Source organism: Dipodomys ordii, unplaced genomic scaffold, assembly GCF_000151885.1.
Source record: "Dipodomys ordii isolate 6190 unplaced genomic scaffold, Dord_2.0 Scaffold114, whole genome shotgun sequence".
Classification (NCBI taxonomy): domain Eukaryota; kingdom Metazoa; phylum Chordata; class Mammalia; order Rodentia; family Heteromyidae; genus Dipodomys; species Dipodomys ordii.
In genome coordinates, this window is record NW_012267330.1 from 2,897,451 (window position 1) to 2,921,608 (window position 24,158).

Below are 24,158 nucleotides of genomic sequence, written 5' to 3' on the forward strand. Positions count from 1 at the left end.
TCCAACCAATTCTTTCAGGGCCTGTTTCTGTGGATTTAAACTATTTATAGATCTTCTCATGCTAGGAGCTCTTGGGCAAAAGTTTTAAAGCTCAAGTCTCAAGGTTTCAACTGATGATACAGAGGCATCTCAAGTGTGGCTCCAGTAAATGAAGTCAAGTCCATTAATATGTGAGATTCAGTAGCTACTTGAGTAGCACATAGGTTTCTCATTAAGACTGGTGAATAAGTTGGGCGGTGAAATATATTGAATGCACATGTCACTTGCTATCCTCACTTTTTATGCAGAAAGTAGCATACACTCCCATGAGCTGCTCAAAAAAAACCTCAATAACCTAATTAGCTTGGGATTTCTAGGGGAAATGTTCCACATATTGGCACTTTACAAGGACTTCTATGAATAAAACGCAGCTTTCTCTCAGGAGAAAACAAAGATGCGCAACAGAAAAAATGAAAATAGAGAAGTTTCCAGACAGCTAATTTGAAAGTCACTATAAGTCATTAGGGAAGGGAAACCAAGTTCTTCTACTTATGGCTACATCCATCTCTCTAATACCTAGAGCACCCACATGCTTTGGAGCAGCACCTAGAATGATGTATATGCTCAAGAGAAGAAATTCCTTTTTTTTTTTGTCGGCCATAGGGCCTGAACTCTGGGCCTGGGAGCTGTCCCTCAGCTCTTCTGCTCAAGGCTAGCACTCTACCACTTGAGCCACAACTCCACTTCCAGTTTTTTTCTGCTTATGTGGTGCTGAAGAATCTAACTCAGGGTCTCATGCATGCAAGGCAAGCACTCTACCACTGAGCCACCTTCCCAGCCAGAAATTTCTTTTCTTAGAGATAAATTTTCATGGATCAAGAGCATTCACCTGGGATTTGTATGGCAGAGTCATTTAGAAGACCCCTGTATCCTGCTTGGTGGATGTTATCTCCTCCACCCTTTGCACTGGGTGTTTGGACAAAGACACCTAGGATTCTTCTCATTTGAATGTAACTATATCTGCTTCTATAACTCTTGAATTATCAAAAGCCTGTCAATTTCTTCTGAGAGAAGACCCCATGAGGAGAAGCTAAAATCTGGTCTCTAGACAGACCCACCATTTTTACCTGCATTGTCAGGTTGCATGAATGCTGTTGTGGACATGTGGGGAAACAGAGCCAACGAGTCGCGATGAGTGCCTCGAAGGTGGATGGTGTTTCCTTGGAAATAAACTCCATGCATGTCGGTGTCAGTGCCCATTCCAATCAAATGCCAGGACACTCTATCCTTTTTGCACATGCTGAGGCCTGGCTGGTTGCCATACATATAACCATTAATAGCTAAATGGGAACAAGAAGACTGTCAGACCTTCTGTGTATGTAGACATATTAAAAACACTCTATCTTAGTGAGAGATTATCAACATGGGGTAGGTGGTGTTCAAGTGTGTTTGTGGTGTCCAGAATATTCTTGTTATTAGAAAATAAAAACTACTAAATAAATGTTACTAAAAACCTGGATGGAGAAGCTAGAGGGTGGATCCACTTAAACTAGCAAAATAACAATAATACAAATGCATTACAGTTTTAAGAAAATTTAATGATACATATGCAAGAACATTACGAGTAAACAAGGTCAAGTTGTATTATACTCAAAATCTGACTTGTTGAATTGAAACCCCTTTGTACAACTGCTTAATTAAAAAAATAAGGAATAAAGTCAGGTTGTTTGTGAATAATTTTTTTCTACAAATTGTTTCATGGCATGATATGTTCCATAAGATTCTTATCTGTAATTAACCAGTGAAGAGCTGAAAGTGAAGCTCTTGCTCAAGGGGTAGAGGATCAGCTTTGAGAGAAAAAGTCACGTGAAAACAAGAATCCTTGAGTTCAAGCCTCAGTACTGGCACACATAGAGAAAACATTATTGACTTCCTCAATTTCCCATACTCTTTTCTAAAACTTTTGATATAAAAATAATTTTCTTTGGAAGTTGCTTTCTAGCCATCTCCCTTGTTAAATATCTCTTCGTTGGTTATCAATTCATTCAATTCTGCTAGATCCTCAATGCTGATGTCTTCACATCTCATTCTAGGAGTTATCAGACATGACTGCTTTCATGGGTTTTGTATCCTTTTATTTTCATGGTGAAAATGAATTAACATTGTATTTGCACATGTCTGATCAGTGGAGAGTAATCTAGAGGAGATGTGGGAGCAGTACATTATAAAGACTTAGTACCTGAGGAAATAAATCTTAATGACAAAATTTTCTTTTCTTGCTTCAATAAAAAAAACTGTAGAATTTTTTTCTATTTTTGAGTGTGTATACATGGATAGAATGAGGTTTCACTATGACAATTCCATAGATATATACATGTACTTTGAACAAGTTTACATCCTCATTATATTTCCACATTTCTTCCATCTCCTCTCACTTCCAAAGAGTGTTTGGTGGATTCAAACGTATTTCAGTCCATTTGAAATGTCTTTGGGGATAACTTATGTATAATTGACTTTACCTTTTCTATCAACCCAATCCATTAACAGTGGCTATATCTAGATCAAAGTCTTTGGAAGAAATTAGAAACCACATTCTTGTTCTGTAGGGATAAATGTCAAGATTACATAGCAATGTCTGATGGGTAAGTATACATAATTATGTTTCCTGATCAATGTCCCTTAGAGAGATAATGTATCTTCACCTAATCCCCACTATTGCCCACATCAGACAAAAACAAACAAACAAACAAATCCAAAGACATGAATGGACTTCTAGAATAAGCCCCCTGTCAAAAAAGTTTTTTTATTTCTGTGACTGCTTGCTAAGTATATTTAAATATAGGACTATTCATAGAAATGACCTAAACTTTTGCTCATCAAATATTAAAAATATTAGTGTAAATACAGGTCTTAATAAATTACTATTTGGTAGAGAATCTTTCTTGATTTTAAACTTTTGCTTAGAGCTTCATTTTCTAGATCTTGCACTGATTCCTTGAATAAACACCTTTCAAACACACCCTGTAAATACATGAGAGTCAAAGCATGATACCATGTTAGGCCCAGTCTATGGTTTGTTACTTCTTCCCCTATCCCATCCAAGCAAGACTAGCATTAGAATTTACTTTGTAATTAATGTGAAATCTTTCCTCAATGTGAAAATTTCCCCTTAACTTTGCTTTTAAAATGACATGTGAAAATGAAAGAGGTGACATTGATCAAGTTATATTGTATTCATAAACTGCTTTGTTAAATGGCAACTCTTTTGTACAACTACTTAAAGATAATAATGAAAAAAAATAAAAAATGAGTTTCATATCATCAAACCAGGTTGCAACTTAATGTGATGTGGTCCATTAGTTCAATTTTTTCCCTGTAGAGGTTTCTCTGATGATAATTGTCTTACAATTTAACTTTCCCATTAAGGAATTACCATGTTTGCTCATTTCTAGTTTTGTGTCCCTTTTTTACCATCTTCTACAAATTGCAGATACAAATTGCTTATCCACGTATCAGAACGCTTTTCCTAGAAGATGACATTGGAAGTCTCTTGCTTCCAGACCCTGTCCAGGAAGGTGCTGCTGGAAATGAGCATCAGGGACAATGGGGGTTTGAACCTGCTTGTTGTGCGCCACTGTAACCTTGGACTTTTTGGACTCCCTATGCTGGGAGGGAGGTTGGGCTATATTTTTTATTCTTTCATAATATGTTTTTAAATATTCCTTTAAAAAAACATACCAGAGAGCTAGAACATGTGTTGTCCTTGGGAGGGTGAGTCAAGGCGCAGAGGGGGTAGATGAATAGAGAAAGGAAGGATGGTGAATAGTCAAAATATTCAATGTACATTTGTGAAAATGGAACACAACAATGTGAGGGGATGGGTAGGGTTGGGAGAGATGGGGAGAGATGGAAGAGGTGACAATGATCAAGGTACATGTACTTAGAAACTAACATGTTGACTTGAAATCCCACACTGATTTTAAAGTCAATAAATAGATGTTGTGTTCAGCCCTTAAATGAGCAGTTTTGAGTCTGTTATAATACTTCCTTTAGCACTTTTTTGACTGCTTTCTTTTTAAAAAAAATACGTTTTTTTATTGCAAAAATACTGTACAGAGGGGTTACAGTTACATGAGCAAGGTCATGAGTACATTTCCTATCAAGCATTGTTACCCCCTCCTTTGTTTGTCCCCTACCCTCCCTTCCCTCCCACCTCCACAAGTAGGCTCCCCCTTCCCCCACCTCCCTCCCACCTAAATTGTAAAGTTCATTTTTCAACATAGTGTCTTGTACATCTCATTGTTACAATGGGTCAACCTGTATCCCTATTTAAGCATTTTGTTTTTTCCCTTCCCCTCCCCAAGGTAGAGAAGTATATACAAGATGCAGGGCACCGACACCAAATACAGTGAAAACAAGGGTTATACCATGGGGGAGGAACATAGAAAGAAGCAAAAAAAAATCACATGGTACATTATAAATATGTTAGGAACAATAGCAAGAAAGAAAACACCACTTGTTTCCCTATCTTGGGGTTCATTTTATCTGGTTATCTTATCTGGTCATATGTACATAGCTTTTGATCTTGTCTGCTTGTCCCAGACATATACTAGTTATTGCAAATAAGGGAAACCATGGGACCTTTGTTTCTTTGGGCCTAGCTTACTTCACTTAATATAATTTTTTCCAAGTCTTTCCATTTCCTAACAAATGGGGCGATGTCATTCTTTCTGATGAAGGCATAGAATTCATATATATATACATATATATATATATATATATATATATATCACACTTTCTTGATCCATTCATCTACTGAGGGGCATCTGGGTTGGTTCCATATCTTAGCTTTGGTAAATAATTCTACAACAAACAGTTGTACTGGTAGCCTTAGTATGGCTAGTTTGTGATTGTTTGGGTAAATGCCCAAAAGTGAGATTGCTGGGTCATAGGGGAGCTCTATGTGGAGTCTTTTGAGGAACCTCCATACTGCTTTCCAAAGTAATTGCACAAGTTTACACTCCTACCAACAATGCAGTAGGGCTCCCTTTTGGCCGCATCCCCTCCAGCATCTGTTGTTAATAGATTCCTTGATTATAGCCATTCTAACTGGGATGAGGTGGAATCTCATGTTGTTTTGATTTGCATTTCTTTTATGGCTAGACAGGTTGAGCATTTCTTCATATATCTATTGGCCATTCTTATTTCCTCTTCAGAGAAGTTTTTCTTTAAATCTTTAGCCCACTTATTTATCAGGCAGTTGTTTATTTGAGGATTTGTTGTTAGGGGATTTAATTTTTTGAGCTCCTCAGGATTATAGACATGATTATGAGCAACAGGAAAGCATAAAGTTTTACCATATCTTTGGGAGATGACCTGTGAAGCTGAAGATGTGAAATCACTTACTTTGAGACCGAGAGCAATACTCAAGAAACAAAAATTAAGATAATTAAAACACCACAACTATTTACATTTCAAATGCCATTATGCTTTTCATTTATCATACCATGCATTCGGTTGGATTTCACAAACTCTTTTTCTTCCTTGTCAACACTGGAGGGATGCCAGGTAAACTTCTGAATGTTTTCATCAAAATACCTGCTCAGATTCTCATCAAAGACTGTGAACAGTAAGTAAAATTCCTTGTCTATTCCTTTCTATGGAGAAGAAAGAAAGAAATACACAAAACATACAGCTTGCAGAATGCATAGCATGTTTAACTTTCAAATTTAAGACAAAATGAGTGATGATCAATGTGAGCTACAGATTCACCAAGTCATTTTGTAAATCAGGATTCTCAGCTTGACTCGGGTGGGTTCACGTGATGTCTAGGAAACATGTCTTTCTTTTTATGTCCTATTCATTACTATGAAACTTCTTTTTTGTTGTTCCTCTTTTTAATTATTATTTTTAAGTAGTTGTACAACGGGCTTTCAATTCAACATGTCAATTTATGAGCACAATGCATCCTTATCAGTTGTCTCCCTTACATCATTCTCAATTTCTTCCAAAGTGTGATGTCCTTGCTCAGCAGGCTTTCTGCCCCGTGTAGTCCTGTTCACAGGCTGGACCTCTCTGACCGCATCTGAGTATGGCCTCCGATGCTCGGGCCTCAACCTCTCTGTCTGACTTCATTTCCTGCTCCTAACCTCCTCACTTTCAGAAGACACTCTGCCTTTGTGCTCTTCCATCAATAGTACACCAGCCTCATTCGTGCTTTGGGGTCTTTTCAGATGCTGTTCCCCCTCCTAAAGAAATCTCCTCCCCAGCTCGCTCCTCATGTTACATAGCCTTCACCTTCGGCCTCACCCTAAACTCATCTTACCCTACTCTTGTTGTACTTGAAGCACTTAGCTCCACCTGACATTATATTTTATAAACTTATTTTAACTGCTTTCCTCTGAAATATGGACTGCATGTGGGAGAGACAATTTTAAGGTTTTTGATTCCACTCTGTACCCTCAGGTCCAAGAAAAATGGCTGGAAAATCAGGCACTCAACATATATTTGTGAGAAAAATAATGAATTCATAAAACTTAGGAGACAGGGTTATTTTATGCTAACTTGGGTTGAAGAGGACTATGAATTACTAGGTTGAATATTCCTAGACAGTTTATTGGATTTTATTTGACTACACAGTACACTCAACTAATGATTATGCTTTTCTTTCAAGCTGCACCAAATAGCTGATACACGTTTTGTCACTAGATGTCCTCCTGTCTCAAACATGTTTCCCATCCAAGCTGCCTTTTATTCTGCTGCTGTCCTTACAGTGATGCCTTGCCTGCCTGCCTGCTCAGCTAATCCTTCACTCTTCTCCCTTGGTATCATGCAACAAAGCCAAGTTCAAAAGCAATTTGTTGTGTTCTGCTATGTCCTTATACATACACAGTTTGCTTCTTTTATCTTTTGCAGACTTCTAATGCAGAGAGAGAGAAGAAGAAGAAGAACGGGAAGGAGGGAGGGAAGAAGGGAGGGAGGAAAAGAGGGAGAGAGAAATTGGAGAAGAGGGGAGAGAGGAGGGGAACGGGAGGAGACTGGGGAAGGGGAGGGAAAAGGAGGGGAGGAGAGGAGAAGGAAAGGAAGAGTAGGGAAGGGAAGGGGAGGGGAGCGAGGGGAAGCTAAAAAAATCACCTGGCTATAGCCTATGGCATCCATATGAAACCTTACTAGAAAGATGCATAAATACCTCTTCCCCTGCTCATCTTTTCACCTGCCTAGAAGAGGCCTGAGTAGGTTTTTCCCTGAAGAAAGACTGATACTCAGTAGGTAGGTTACTTCTTGAATTGAAAATAACTTTCTGTCTGGTAAAATGGATTTCTCTCTGAACAAAATTTCAGCTTTGGGGAGGTTTCAGGATTTTTTGTTCCTCATGCATCATGTATAACTAATCTCACCATAAGTAATATTTGGCTTAGGTAAAACAACAACTTCTACAGACACTTCTGGAGTCTTTAGAGAGCTACGTGAAATGTAATTAGGATTCTTCTTATTTGACAAGGTTTCTCAAAGTTGGCCATAAAAGAGTTGGATATTTCACAATTCTTTATTCAGATGTTGTAGACCAATTAAATCATAATTTCCAGATAATTCCAGTGTTCAGCCAAAGCTGGCGACCCCTGTAACTCATCATTGAAAACGGGAAGTTAATTATGGTAGTTGCAAGAAAGTGTGTAAATAATTCCTTATAAACACACATTTAGAGGCTTACATTCTTGCACTGATTAGCAGTGAAAATCACAGCATTTTAAAATACCTCTATGTGATATTAAGAACATTTATAAAAAGAGGAAAACCTATTCATTCAAACCTTTATTTTACCAATTAGAAATTGTAAGGCAATTTACGTAAGCTGTGATGTCTTAGAATATTTGGCATTGTAAGGACCTAGTTCTGGGCTCAAAGGAATTTCTAGACTTAGATGACACAGGCATGTTGGTCTACCAGTTCTCTGCAAAAATGAAAAATCCTAGAAATGTCTATTTCATGTGTAATACTCTTGAGTATTTGTACTATACCTCAATAGTAGCATAAGGTAATACAGAATGTATTTACTATGGTAGTAAGTCAGAAGAACATGTGACTTTGCACATCTGTCTTTTCCCAGTACATTAGCTTATTTCCTATGAATTAAATACCTGAACCAAAAAGATAAAGTGCCGGAAAATATTTGTAACGTAGTTTTGATTTTTTTCCCTGTTGTATTCATTCAGTGAAAAATTTGATTTTTTCCATAAGTATCTGTAGAAGTTGTTGTTTCACCTAAGCCAAATATTATTTATGGTGACATTAGTTATGCACGAGGAACAAAAAATCCTGAAACCTCCCCAAAGCTGAAATTTTGTTCAGCAAGAAATCCATTTTACCAAAGTTATTTTCACTTCAAGAAGTAACCTACCTACTTTGTATCAGTCTTTCTGCAGGGAAAAATCTACTCAGGCCTCTTCTAGCAGGTGAAAAGATGAGCAGGGGAAGAGGTATTTATGTATCTTTCTAGTAAGGTCTCATAGGGATGCCGTATGTACTTCATTCTGGGAATGAAGTACATCAACCCAGCTATAAGAAATAGAAAAGCAACAATCCTGGGTGGGCCTTGGTTACTTTGGAAATTTGGGTCTAAAGTTTAGAAAAAAATAAATAACCCCCTCATTGTGTAGGAGTCAATTTCAAAAGGAAAGAAGAGCTACTGCTTTTGTAAGGGCCTCTTCATCACTAGCTACTCGGTAGCTACATGGCTCATCTACTCCCCAGTATAACTCTTGGTGACATTTGATGACCTACCTGTGTGCCGTCGGCATTGAGAGCACCCCTTTTACACACCAGCAGAGGTCCTACAAGCCCAGCACTGGTATCCTTGATTGCCTCAACTGCTGAGAAGTAAAGATAGGTCAAGCAGGGGGGGTCGCCTGCGGCGGGGCTGACACTTTCTGGCACCATCCATCTGTATGTGAAGGTTTCCCCAGGCTTGACATGGGCGCCTGGTTTCAGAAATCCTGAGGGTACAAATGAAATGGTTACTCAAATCCACAGCAAACACTGCCCAGGCTGGACTGTCTCTCTCCAACGCTGGTACATGTTACAGAAGGAAAGTTAGTATTTACCCGACCAGGGGAGCCACTGATGCCTATAACACACTGTTGTTTTATGAGGTAGAAGCTTCACTCAAAGCAGTTTTCTTTGTAGAGTGTATACTGTTTTATACCCAAATACCGGACTTAGCCAACACTGAAAGAGTGATGTAGTCCATTTAATAATTAATTAAATATGAGACATCATTGAATGCCTTTTTTTTTTTTGTCCGTCATGGGTCTTGAACTCTAAGCCTGGGCGCTGTCCTTCAGCTCTTCAGCTCATGGCTAGCACTCTACCACTTGAGCCACAGCACCACTTCCAGTTTTCTGAGTGGTTTATTGGAGATAAGAGTCTCATGCACTTTCCTTCCCTGGCTGGCTTTGAACTGTGATCCTCAGATCTCAGCCTCCTGAGTAGCTAGGATTAAAGGTGTGAGCCACCAATGCCTCGCTCATTGAATGCCTTCAATATAAAATATGTTTTACTCAGCCTTGCAGGAAACAACCCCAAAATGTTAAACAAGAGACTAATTTTTAAAGATTTTGAATCCTGGGAGCATGAACTAGTAGCTAATTTAAGTAACCATATGCTGGAAGAGGTAAGTGAATGTTCAAGGTTACAAAGCTGATAAATGACAGAGCAGGGATTCAAACTCAAGTCTGTTTCCTTTGAAAGCCCGTGCAACTAATTCACATTGATTGTACTGCCAAAAAACACAACAGTCTCTCTCTTACTGAACCAGGCTAAAGATTCCCTTTGCATATCGTTCCATGTTTTGGAAAAATGTGCCCAGTAAGTTTTCTGAGTTGAAAAATGAAAAACACAAACATTTGGCTGGCCTTGGTGTTCTCTCTATGGCACCTCCCCTCCCCACAAGTCATTCTGAGCATCTTGATTTAAAAAAAAACAGAGAGCACGGTTTTATCAGGAGAGGCTGAAGATTGGAGAGTACAGATTCTTTTATCCTTCCTCTCACCAGCACCACCAAACCTAATCTTGACTGGGCAGGGCCTCCATCTAGGGGATGAAGAAAGATCCCAAGAGGCCATGGTGGCTGCTGCAGCCATGGTGGCAGCACTGAGGGTCCAGGAGTTTCTCAGAAGCATTGTCTTGAATGGTGGATATTTCTGCCACCAGGAGCTGAAGCTGCCCTCCTGTGTGCAAAGAGCCTGCACTCCCTGCTCTGTGAGGGAGAAAGGCTGCATATGATAATATACAGCCCATAATACTGACCTTCAATCAACAGTTCTCGTAGTAAATAGAGCAACGACGTGTATAATTTTGTTAATGAAACACTGGAAATGAGCTTTCCCCTTCTATTCTTACCAGCAGAATCTTGAGAAACTTCCAGCAGAAAGACTCTCCATTTTAGAGATATGGAAGAAGCTCACTTTAAATTTACTACATTACCAAGAGAAAAGGAAAGAAATGACCATTTCCAAAGAACCTATTGAGGAACCTGTTCTGTATTCTCCCCATCCTTTTCCAGTGCCTTCACATGTGAATGTTATTATCTGCATTGGATAGATGAGAAGAATAATGTATAGGAAGTTGAAATCATTGCCTAAGTACTTAGAGTTGGGAAGGGAAGGGACCAGGACTTGAACCAAGTCTGTATAGTTGTCAGTCCTTCCCTCATTTGCTCTGTTTCTTCTCTAGGCTCAGGCTGAGACTCACCATCTAAGTTTGGTGCTGCATCAGATGCCTTGTCATAGAGCACACCATGGGGTAGAATGCTGTAGACTTTGTCAGCTTTGTTGGCAAAGGTCACTAGCAGGGTATCACCCACCTCTGCCTTTATGACTGGACCTAGAAAATTTTGAGAGGGGAATGAAGTTGGTGAGAAGAAAGGAAATAAGTACGAGCAGAGGAGTCATTCTATGGAGATGAACAATGCCCGGTAAGGCATGGCCTCTCCAAACACGAGGATTGTTTTACTGTACCAAGAATTCCAAGATGGCCTTCTATCCCGGAGGGTCTTTTTCTTTGAGTAAAAGTTGCATCCACATATTCTGTATACCGAGCCTTCCAATATTGCCCTCCTATTCTGTGCTCTCCTTGTGTGAAGTAGAGTGCAGAGTCGCTGTAAATGATGTTGGAATGTGATTGAAAACACATCCTGCCACATCCACTGGAGACATTAACAATGGATCTTCAATGATAACCTCTATCCCACTCACCCACCAGTCTCCCCAGGAACATCTACACTGGCTTGAGCAAAGTTCACAAGGAGTCGACCAGCCTTAAAAGTCTTCAGAAGTGATCGAGTTCATTTCTCTCTTGGACATGGTACTCCCTTCCCCAGAAGTTCAGCAACCAAATAAGTTACAGGCAAACTCCTTACTTACCAATGTTGGGGTCCCAGAACTGTGTCCTACAAAGTAATAAAGAGCTAACAGGTTTCTCTGCTGAGCAAGCATCTATCTCTTGCTGATCTCAATGTGAACGTGCTCTGCAGATGGTAGGACATGTGCTCTCTGGCATGATTGAGTGAGTGCCTAGTTAATTAAGTCAATTAATGGAAAGGACGTATAAACTGTTATCATAAAAATCAAATTTTAAAATTGTGAGATTTAATAACATAACTTCTGACTAGCATTATCTCTCAACCACCTCATCTCCACCAGTGGAAATACCACTCCTACAGTCATGCATTGTCTTTCTCTTCTTTTGCTATCTAATCTCCTCACTTTGTAAATTCTGTACACTTCTTTTTCAACACACTTTGTGCATCTTTTCTCTTCTTGTCTTCCTTATACTAAAGCCCAGGTGATGCTCACATCACCTCATTGCATATTCTGCACCTTATCTCACTCCGGCTTATTCATTTTTTTCTCAGTATACATACTAACACAACATTAATATCCCAAAAGGTTACCAGCACTATTTATTTATCCTTAAGTGTCAATTGCTTCCAGTTGCCAATCAAACCAAGTTTTAAAGTATTAAAGAACTTTTGTGATTGATGTCCAGTACTCTCTCTATTGTTCTATGCAAGTGCTCATTCCTTAAATGACCACCACATTCTTTCTGATCTAATCTACCTCTCCCATATAGCATGTGCTGTGCATTAACCCCTGCATCTAAATTTTCCCAGCCTTCACTACTCACTTATATAAATTCTGTCATTCTACAAGATCCTGCTTAAATCCGATTTCCTGTGTGCGGTGCTCTATGACTATCTTTGTTATCTCTGAACAGCCATGAAACTACCTCTACTCATAACTCTCATAACTTGTAAAGTTGTTTCTGTACCCCTTCTCCACATAAGGGTGAGGACATTGTCTTAGATGCTTTGCATCTCTCCTGCCACAAGTTCATTGTACTTTCATATACCACACTAAATACTGGTTAAATATACTCTAATTTTTCATATTTCAGAAGGCACTTCAGAACTCCAGAAGGCTTCTGAATTGTTTTAAAAGCTAAATCTCACCAAGCTCCAGTGGCTTATGCCTGCAATCCTAGCTATTTAGGAGGCTGAGATCTGAGGATCTCAGTTCAAAGCCAGCCTGGGAAGGAAAGTTCATGAGACTCCTATCTACAATTAACCATGAAAAATCTGAAAATGGAAGCTGTGGCTCAAGTAGTAGAGCACTAGCCTTGAGCAAAAAGCTCAGGGTCACCCCCCAGACCCCAAGTTAAAGCTCCAGGACCAGCGCAGAAAATAAATAAGACAATAATAACAAAAGTTTGTTTTTCTTATTCTGTTTAGAAAGAAATGCTCACCAATAGAGAATATTGACATGAAAAAATTTTTATGCATGGTTCTCACAAATTCTTTGTGCAAGTTTCAGCTGCATTAGTTTGGTGGAAGAATGCAGGTATATATGTGTGAATGAACAGAATTGATGAATGAAATATATGCTTGAAGCAAAGGTTGTCATTACTGGTCACAAAAAGAGGACTTGAATAGGTGCTGGGGAATAGTAATCATTCTTAGCATCCAATTATTCATTTTAATGCATTCATAGACATCATTAACATATGCGTCTCTAAGTCACAGAAGTTCACACCAAATTATAAATTTCAAGATTCAATTTGAAAAATACTAGATGCTATGGGAACCAAGAAAAAGTGATTACTTCTGATTCAGAAGTCAGGGAAGGCTTCCCTTAACAACTTAAAGGGGGGGAAATGACATTGTTGGACAGGGAGGAAAGGGACTCATGAAGGACAGAGATGGGACATCATTAATATCAAAATTCCCTGAGCTTTTTTTAAAGCTCACCTACACTGAAAAGGAGTTTCTCCTACTGAAAAATAGTCATGCAATGGCCTTACTCTTAGTTTTCCAAATGGCACTTTGCATTCCAGTTTGCACACAATGGGTACTCAAACATTTGTTTAATGAAAGAATAAATGAATCCAAGGAAATAAACACTGCCAAATCTCATCAGTATTTATATTAAGAATTTTTAAGAAATGACATTGAAATTGTCCAAAAAGAAGTGTACTCATTATCTGACTTATCTAACTGTAACCCCTCTGTATACACCTTTATAATAACAATAAAAATAAAACAAAAAGGAAGAGTGACATTGTGTCATCTATGTGGCATATGGTCATCAGAGTAGGGCCTGAAATACAAGAAAGATCATGTGTGGAGATCTTACTACATGCCTCTCTTGCAAAGAGCTCAGAAATACCAGCAAAAAAGTGCATACCTGCCGGAGGCATTCAGAGGAAGACCAGTAAACTTGTCATACCCTTGAGGACCATAATCCCAAAGAACTTTTTCAGCTGCTATGAAGTAGCGCCTCTGTTGACCATTCATCTTGGGGCGAGGAATATCACTTTTGCAGTTACCAACATTGTATTGCCCTAACATTCCAGCTGTAACACAAGCCAAGAATAAATGACACTCAGGAAAATACTGAAGAGCACTTAAAACTTTTATACAGAAAATTAGACTACATGCTAAGTTAAAAATGAAGAATAGGGAGAAGAGATTTTGTAACATATATGACAAAAGATGCATTTGTGAATCACTAGGGAAGGTGGCTCAATGGTAAGTGTTTGCATGTGGCCATGAATTTGATCCTCAATATCACTGGAAGGGCGGAAGGAACGTATGAGGGGCAGCGAGAGTGGTTTTACTACTCTGCATATATGAAAGTAAAATAATAAAACCCATTAAATTTATAAAAGGATCAAAGAGTAATAAAGGAGGTCAAATTGATCAAAGTCCATTTTATGTATCATGGAAATACCACAATGAAGCACTTTTGTACAACTAATATATGCTAAGTAAAAAACTAAAACTAAAGAAGAAAAACACACTTTGATAGACATTTACGTTCAAAGACATAAATGAATGTTTTATAAAAGAAGTCACATCAGTCAAAGTAAATAAAAAGAGTTCAAGAAAACAAAAGACTAATAATGATTAGTGTTGACATTCAAGCGGAGGGAAGGGTGAGCTCACACATGATGGCTGGGAGAATAACTACTTCTAAAAACATAATTTAGCAATGTGTGGCCATTGGGTTTTTTTCTAAAAAAATAAACTTTGATCCATGAATTCCAAATCAAGAAGTTTTCCTAAGGAAACGTTCAGAGAAAAGGGAAAATGTACTATGAACTGTTTCTAATAGCCAAAAAGAAGGAGTAAAATATAAGTGTTAAGCACTGGGGTATTGGTTAAATAAAGTACAGTCTCCCTATGACAATCATTTTCATTAACATGAAAATATTCTTCTGATGTGTTAATAAGTAGAAAGAGCAAAGGACAGAGAACTAGTAGCAGACTGATTTTATTCTTTAAATCATGCACACTGTCACATAAGGGTATGGAAAATAGTGAGGGTGCATACTCACCAAAACACAATGCTAGTATCTCCATATGTGGTTACAGATTATATTTACTAAGTTCCATAATATTTCTTTCTTAAGGGTATGGAAAATTTAGGCAATACTGGATATCAGTGAATGGATAAACATCAATGTACATTTACAACTACTGGCCAAACTCAGAAATATTATTCATCTCAAATGGTTTTCTTGATTTTAAGTCTAGATTTGGAGTGCTTAGGTCACGAATTTTCTTCTTAGATTTAACCCTGGTTGGGGACTGGGGACTCATGACTGTAATCCTAATTACTTAGGAAGCTAAGACCTAGAGGGTTGCAGCTCTAATATTAGTAATAATTAACTAATTAAAAATTAGAACTTTATCTTGTTCAACTTTGTCTTCCCTGGTAGGTATTAACTGATTAACTTTTAAGTTGAATTTAATTTAAATGGAATAACTAATACTAAGATTTGTTATACAAGGTTGACAGGAACAAAACCATATTATCAAAGCATCCATGAATATCCCTGCATATCAGATTTAGATGTTAATCAGATATTATTAAAGTGAACATTCAATTTCACTGACACTTTTTCCCTTTCTACTTGCATCATTTTAGGTCAAGTCCTTTATATCCCATAGCTCGAATGCTTCTAGTACTTCTTAACTAGCATCCAGTGGCCTTCTGGGCAAATATGTTATATTAACCTTTCCAAGACTATAGTGTGTTACTAGTGTGCCTAAGAATTGAGGACTCAAAACTGCCTTCCACACATAGCTCTGCCTCCTTCACTTGGTCATGAACACCATTGCACCAATACAAATGGCAGCTTCAGAGAAGTTTCCAAGGAGGAATCATGGAGAGTTAAAAACTTAAGGGCTCCGTCTGCCTCCTCAGGCTTTTCTCTCATTATTTCTCTAGCATGAACCTATCTTTTGGTCCAGATAAATAAGGATTTATTCCGTGTTGTCTTAAGGAACCAGAACCATGTCATTCGGCAGGCAGTTAACAAATGCCTTTTGTAGGCAAGAGGACTGTTCATTATCAATGGGTTTTGTCTTGATTTAAGGAAGAACATTCCAATAGCGCAGTCTAGAGATGACATAAGCTGATACAATCACTTAACAGAGATATTCAAAAGGAAATTCAAAAATTGGCTGGAGATTTGATCCTGATTATCTAGAAAGTCTTTTTCAGTGCTAAAATTTTACTTAATCTTCCCAGTCATGGGAAGAAACATATACTTTTCTCAGTTTTAAGGAAGACTTGCTTTCTTTCCTTCTTCCTCTATTCACTTCCTACCCACATTTCAAGATTTGGTTTAGGAGCAATCTCCTGAGGAAGTGCCCGGGTTGTTCTGGAATAGTGAGTACAGCATCCACAAAATCTGGCCTCACATTTTACTCATTTTGTAAACGTCTAACTGTGCCTTGCGGCTAGACTAAAAGTCCTTTTGAAAGTCTCATCCATTTTTTTCAATCATCTCCTTGTTCACAGAGACATGATTAATAAATGACTGAGAGCAGTATTTTAATTAAAAGAATGCAGTATGCTTTTATGTATTTAATATTTAAGTAACTATAATACATATAAGAATCCACCTATGAGAAAGCATTGGGCAAGCAGCAGTGACTATGTAGTTTTCTTGCACTGTTCTGTGCACATAACATGGCCTTTGTCCTTTTTTACCTTGTAGGTGGTCGCTGACTTGGCATGTTATCATCCATTTCCCAGGATTTTCAACGATCATTTCTGTTGTCAGGAAGGTGGCTGGGAACAGGTTGACAACATCTGTCCGATGCCCTCTGCTGATGAAGGTGTTACCATAAAAGTAGATGGAATGGATGTCTATCTCATTCCCCATTCCAAACAAGTGCCAGGACACAGATTCACCAACACACATGTCAGGTTCAGGGAAATTCCCAAAGAGGAATCCATTGAGGGCTGAAAATAGAAATGCACTAGTGGAAAAGACTCCCATACAAAGGCAAACGAGACCAACACATCATTGGTTGTAATGCTTTATGGAGAAATTCAGGCCCTTAATACTTATGTATTATTATCTCACAAAGGAATGGAAAGTTTTGTCTATTTTAAGGAAAAGAAATCAACACAAGTGAAGATCAAGCTGGGCATAGTAGCACACACTTGTAATCCCCCACTCCGGAGGCAGAGGCAGGAGGACTCCAGCCTTAGCTATATAGTGAGGAACTGCTTCAGAAAATTTTTTAAAAAGAAAAAGAAAAAGCCTGAACAAAACAAAGAAGAGGAGGAAGCAGAAGAAGAAATCAGTATACATTGTACACAGTCTTAGAGCTACAGTGAGCAGTCATGTGTAAGAAGGTGTATTAAGGTATAGACTGAACTGATGCACTTCCAGAGTGACTCAATCACCTTCTATTCAAATCCTTCATTTGTATATCTACCATACCACCCACATCACACTTCCTTCCTGCTCCTTTGAGCTGGAAACATGTCTTGCTCATGTCATCAGGATCCAGCAGAAACTCTGACATGTAGCATCTACTTAATTATGTAACACAAGCATGCAGCAGGGTGAAAAGTAAAGGAGTTGATTTAAGGATACTTACGAGACATATTTTTATTTTGTTACTTTAAAAAACAGGGAGGTCCAGGGGGCTAGTAGCTTATGCCTGTAATCCTAGCTGCTCAGAAAGCTCAGATTTGATGATTGAGGTTTGAAGCCAGCCGAAGCAGAGAAATCCATGAGACCCTTATTTCCAATTCAACAATTAAAAGCCAAGAGTGGAGCTGTGACACAAGTAGTAGAGTACTGGTCTTGAGAGAAAAGATAAGGGACAGCCCGCAGACCCTGAGTGTAAGCTTCAGTACGCGCATGTACACACACACACACACACACACACACACACACACAGCTGTCATCTAAATGGCAGCCACAACTTTACCAAGACTTGATTAAATTCCAACTAAGCTTTTTAAAGCTATTGCTACTAAGATAATAATGATGTAGGCAGCACAATCAATTCTAAGCCATTTTGGTAGATTTGAATAAATTGAGCAATAGGTTTGTGTTGATTAACTAGGGTTTTTTCCCCCCTTGTAGTTGGCAAGTTCTCATTTGCCAGTCTCAAAGAAGGAGTGCCTGCAAACACTTACTTATGCACACATGCTATCTTTCCTTAAAATGTAGTGGAATGCTCAACAAGAAATGTACTTATTACCTTACTCATGTAACTGTAACGCCTCTGTATAGCATCTTTACAATAAAACAAAATTTAAAAAACTGTTCACAGTAATTTTTATTAAATGAGGCAAGAGGGGGACCTACAACTCCTCTCCTTCTTTATGGAATTCTATGGCAACACAGAGGCTGCCTCAGGACGATTCTAAGAAACATGATTTCACAGTGAATGAAGACAGGTGTTTACATTAAAGATTTCCTTTATGTCCTCTAAAGTTCTCCAGCCAAACAGTGGAAAGAGACAGCTTAGTCCTCACATCCTCAAAATGCTGCAGTAAGCCACCATTGTGAAGAACAATCACAGGTAAGCTTTCTGTCTGAACTACAAGGATAACTATAAATAGTTTGAACAAAAATATTCAAACAAATATAAGGTCTGGTGTACATTGGTTGCTCAATAAAACTTGGCTAAAAGAATGCCTGGGAAGATAGCATTACAAGTGCCCCTTTAATCCTTATGCATAGCATAGTTCTTAAAAATTGGCAGCCATTCACAAAATAGTTGCTGAATAAGGCAAGAGGTACAAAACAATTATTAGGTGATAGTGACTCCATTCTCTTTTATGTCAATTTAATCCCATTAAGTCTCCAGGATTACTTTACCCATCAAGTCTTTGCTGATTATGACACTGATCCTTCCATTTTCTGTACCACAATCATGTCCATCATACTCAATTTAGCTTGTATCTATTGTGTTGCAGGTTGTTTAGGCTCCAACATGTATTATAACTTATTCATATTACTTCAAACCACTGTCATCACTATTTATATATCTGGCAAAACAAGGCTTAGCATACCTTCCTGAAGTATCCCATAGTTTAGGAGACACTAGTACATTCGAGAGCATAAGAGACAGTCACTGCAAGGTCCACTCCAGGAGGGCTGGGCAGACTCTTCCCTCCTCTTGGCTGATCTCCACCCAGTATCTGCATTACCTAAGTAACTGGCACACCTGGAGGCAATCCCCTCCCCCTCCTCTGAGGTCACATCCTGGACCACCACCCCCTCCCATTGGACTGTGGGAGGGTCCAAGGCTCTGAGGTCATATTCGAATCTGGTGCAGGCCCTGGCCTAGATAAATCCTGGGGGGTAGGAGGGCTCGCTCCTTTTAGGCCATGTGCATATCCACCATGCACTGTGGGCACACTGTTTGGAAATAAAATAAACCTCTCTTTCTTGCCTAAATGCCACGTGTTGTTCTCATCCACTGGCTACCTACTTAAATTTACCTTACACTCACCATGCATTTTATTGCTTCTCTGGAAAACAGCATCCTTCTTGTCAACAGAATCAGGGTCTGTGCAGAAATGTCTTATATTTTCATCAAGGTACCAGCTTTGATTCTCATCCACAAGAGTGAACATTATAACAAATTCTCGATCCACATCAGTCCTTGTGCCTGAGTACCTGTTCAGCATACCTACAGGATGAGTTCAGAGGGCAGATTAAAACAAAAGTTCAAGGTGAAATAAATTAAAATGAGCTTTCCTTCTTACCAATGGTGTTTGGTTGATCTGAAGTTTGTCAAAGGGCTAAACATAGTTGGATAATCTACAATCCCCTCAAAGAACAAGGGCTTTGTTAAAAATGACAGAACAACAGAAAAGTCATAAAAAATAAATATTCACAACTGTAGCCTAGGAAAGCTAGCTGTCCTTTAGGTAGGTAGATTTTACTGACAACATAGACACACTAAGTCAGTTAATAAGAAGTTAAGTAGCAAACATTACCTATGTGTAATAATGAAGCAGAAGTTGTCTCAGGTCATTTGATAAAAATTTTCACGCTTATGGAATGTTATTTTATAAATATGAATCAGATTCATTTTAGAATGCTCCTAGGATTTCTTAAGCAGAATATAAAATATTTCCCTTTGCTATGATGTTAGACCATACTTCCATGCTACAGCAATTTCCAGTATGCTAAAGAAAGTTTAAAGGAAGAGGCACAGTCTGTGTGGAATAAGGAAGGTAAGCCAAACTGGACCCGAATCTTATTTACTTGCTACACATGAGTTACCTGGGAAGAGGCTTTTGGGAGCAGGGATGCACCTTACCTTCTTTACATACTAGCAGAGGTCCAATGAGCCCAGAGCAGATGTCCTTGGGAGCATCAATGTGAGAATGGTATACCCAAGTCAGGCAGTTGGCATCTGCAGGAGCAGGTGCATATTCTTCTCTCACTGGCCACACATAGGTATAGTTCTTGCCAGGAGGAACCATGTCATCATCCTTGTTCCTTCCAGATGTTCCATCTGGGTACAAGGCGCCTTCCGAGAAAAGACAAGGTATCATTAAAAGGCCAGAGTCTTTTAAATATCAGTGAAATTAAGTATGTTTGCTATGGAGCTTGAGGCAAAGTTAATACAATCTTTTTATTTTTTCATGGTATTAATCCTGGGGCTTGAATTCAGGGCCTGGGTACTACTGCCCCTGAGCCTTAATTTTGCTTAAGGTTAGTGCTCTACCACTTGAGTTACCATCCACTTGTGGCTCTTTGATGGTTCATTGGAGAGAAGAGTCTCATGGACTTTCCTGCCCTGGCTGGCTTTGAATCACAATCCTCAGACCTCATCCTCCTGAGTAGCTAAGATAATAGGCATGACCCACTAGTGCCCAGCAAACATTTTTGTAGAAAAATTGTAGAAGACAAGTGACCAATATGTGCACATTATAATTATAAGAAGCATCGTAATGGAGGTGGGATAAGATGGTTTCCAAAGGACAGGGAAGAATTAGATTGTTACTGAAATGAAGGCAGGAGAATGAATGACAGAGAAAGATGGACACAATCCAGGACTATGTACCATTCATTCCCCCATGCATTTACCACTCATTCATTCAACAGCACGACTTGGGATAGACCACCTGCTAATGAATGTAAAAGCATTAGAAATTCAGCTTCAAATGTGACAGTCAGTGCCTGTATAACCGAGGCAAAGATATGACCAAAAATCTGAGTATTACCTTCTAAACAAATCCTTCCATAAAAGCATAATTTGAAGTTTTGAGGACACCAGTAAAACGAACAAACAAAAAGCCAGTTAAGCCCCTACTATACAAGTATAGTAGATACTTTGTGTGTTTTATCACATTTATTCTCTAAAGCCACCCCATAAGGAAGGTATTGACCATTTGTAAATATGTTAACATTGCTAGCATGTGACTGAGCCACATTTTAATTTTTTATGCCTGACTTCCCATCAAAATTATTGATGAGTGGATGGACCATTGTTATACTTGTTTATTCACTTTCATATAGCAACTGTCAGTGCTTTTTACATTCTGAAAATAATGTGAGTAATTTTCTACATCAAGCTCATAAACTATATAATACCTGAAGTCAGTGACACTTATAGAAATAACATTAGCCAAAACCTATGTGAAGGCAGCAGGGAATAAATTAGTTTAATCCCTCTGATTAATGCAAATCTGAATTTCTGGTTACATTTAGATTAAATATTTTTAGATATAAGTTTAGTATACATTAAGTTAATACATACAAACATTAAGTTAATATAAGGTTATACAGTTTCTCTGTCCATAAAATGAAACTCATCAATTCATCAAGATAGGACTTTTTGCTAGTATTAAGAGAATGTTTTTGAGAAAACCTTTATATATACATTCTTTACCATTATAATAAATTATATGTTCAATGCTTTTGAAAACAATTTTCAAAAGATACAAAAAACTTTTTCAAATAGTTTTTACATGGTCTTTTGATAGGTGAGAATATTTTGACAAAACAATTTTTACTCCAAGTTAAGCTAATGTAATTTGCTACTTTCTATCTTGATAAATAATCTAACTTGATAGAGGAATAAATACAGCCTCCTTCCTTCTGTGCACAGTATCCCCCCACCCCCGCCTAATGTCACAGTCACACAGTACAAATCAGCCACATACACACAATTTCTGCTTTTCTCTTTATCCTAGATAGCATCTCTGAACTTTTCACAGATATCTATCTAATTGACATTTACACTTGTAAATATCAAAGGATCTCAAATGTAACCTTTTGTAAGAGCAAAACTTACTTCTACCAAGTTTGATCCTCAGCCACTGTCTGCTGACCCAGAGAAAGCTACTACCAGTATATTCAATGCTACAAATCAGAATAAAAGTGATATTCTTATCTTCTTCCTCTTTCTCCCTTCCAGTTTCCAAATAGCTAGAATCTGCTTCTCTTCAAATTCATCCAATTCTGTCCATTTCTACCATCCAAACTCTCATTCAAACAGCCAGCATCTCTCAAGTGGGCTTCTGCAGTAACCATCTAGCTGTTTTCCCTGAATCTCTGCCTTTGATCCATTTTCCAAACTATGGCAAAAGTTAGTCTTTTCAAATTTCAAATCTGATTATATTATCCTCTGCTTGAAACCATGCCATGGCTTCTCAGTAGTGCTCAGATGAAGCAATCAGAGAAAATAAAAAACCACCAAACTTTAGGTCATAAAGGAAACAATGTAATAAGACTGATATGCAACTCAAAAACCAGAAGTGGAGTTGTGGCTCAAATGGTAGAGCGCTAGCCTTGAGAAAAAAGAGGCTCTGGGACAGTGCCCAGACCCCGAGTTCAAGCCTGACCAACTCCCCCGACCCATAAAAAATGAACAAACAAAAAAAGACCCTGATGTGGAAGTCCAGTGGATATAAGTAAACAACACAGCTGCCCATAAAGGACACCTGATAGAGAAAGAGAAACTGACTGAAGGGAAACACACATGACTGGCTCCTAAGACAATGGCCTCATATTTAAAAATACACCTAGGGCTCAAAAAAGTAATTCCCCCTTCCAAAATAAATCCTTAAACAAACAACAACCCAGTTAATAAATGGGCTAATGACTTAAAGAGAAACTTCTCAGAAGTAAGACTGGCCAATAGACCCATGAAATGTTCAACATCTCTGGCCATAAAAGAAATGCAAATCAAAACTACATTCAGATTCCACCTCACCCTAATTAGAATGGCCATTATCAAGAAAACTAATAATAATAGATGCTAGTGGGGATGTGATCAAAAAGGAATTCTACTACACTGTTGGTGGGAATGTAAACTTATTTAATCACTCTGGAAAGCAGTATGAAGATTCCTCAAATGACTAAACATAGAGCTTCTCTAGGACCCAGCAATTCCACTCCTGGGCATTTACCCAAAAGACCACAAGCGATGCCATACTAAAGCTACCAGCACAACCACATTTATTGCAGCATTATTTACTATGGTCAAGATATGGAATCAACCCAGATGCCCCTCAGTGAATGAATGGGTCAAGAAAGTGTGGTAGAAACACACAATGGAAATCTATTCATCCATCAGAAAGAATGATATTGTATCATTCATACGGAAATAGAAAGACTTGGAAAAAATTATATTAAGTAAGCCAGACCCAAAGAAACATAGGTTGCATGGTTTCCCTCATTTATTGTAACTAGAAAGTGCCTATAAATCGATACGTAAACACACTGGATAGTAAAAGACAAAAAACAATGCACTTGAACATGATACATTAAACAGGACTCTAGACATTCACACAGTGAGACTGAAGGAGGATATTCTTAAGAGAGGATCACAAATGCTCAATAGTTATGGGCATATGATCATATAAAATGTTTACTGAAATAAACTCCAAGAATTGGAAACAAGGTTTTTTTGTTATTTTGCTTTTTGTTTGCTTTTTTTCTCCTTTGTTGCTGTTTTTTTTTGTTGTTGTTGCTGTTTTATATTTCTCCACCTTTTGTTTGTATGTAAGTCTATCCATTTGGGGGAGGGTAAGTGGGGTCACAGACATGGTGGTACAAAGGGTGAACAAATGCAACAGTGACACTCACTAGACACTATGTTGAAAATTAAGTGTACACTTTGTTGGGGAGAGGGATCAGAAAGTATAATCTGGGAAAAAAAATAAGGGAAGAGGTGACACTGTTCAAAAAGAAATGTACTCATTACCTGATTTATGTAACTGTAATCCCTCTGTATATCACATTTAAAATAAGAATAAAAATATATTTTAAAAAATTAGTCAGAAAAGACAAAGATCACTTCACACTAATAAAGGAATTATCCACCAAGAGGACATAAGAAT

General features: G+C 38.2%; 1 protein-coding gene across 1 annotated transcript in view; it reads right to left on the reverse strand.

The window, feature by feature from the left end:
• Nucleotides 1–24,158, reverse strand: part of Hephl1 (hephaestin-like 1) — an 80,872-nt gene that overhangs the window by 26,872 nt on the left and 29,842 nt on the right. The window contains exons 3-11 of the mRNA XM_013028826.1: nucleotides 20,126–20,338; nucleotides 19,310–19,489; nucleotides 16,536–16,790; nucleotides 13,719–13,887; nucleotides 10,995–11,134; nucleotides 10,729–10,860; nucleotides 8,761–8,972; nucleotides 5,486–5,636; nucleotides 1,107–1,319 (exon numbers count right to left, since the gene is read on the reverse strand). Coding sequence (XP_012884280.1) covers nucleotides 1,107–1,319; nucleotides 5,486–5,636; nucleotides 8,761–8,972; nucleotides 10,729–10,860; nucleotides 10,995–11,134; nucleotides 13,719–13,887; nucleotides 16,536–16,790; nucleotides 19,310–19,489; nucleotides 20,126–20,338 — 1,665 coding nt within the window. The remainder of the gene's footprint in view (nucleotides 1–1,106; nucleotides 1,320–5,485; nucleotides 5,637–8,760; nucleotides 8,973–10,728; nucleotides 10,861–10,994; nucleotides 11,135–13,718; nucleotides 13,888–16,535; nucleotides 16,791–19,309; nucleotides 19,490–20,125; nucleotides 20,339–24,158) is intronic.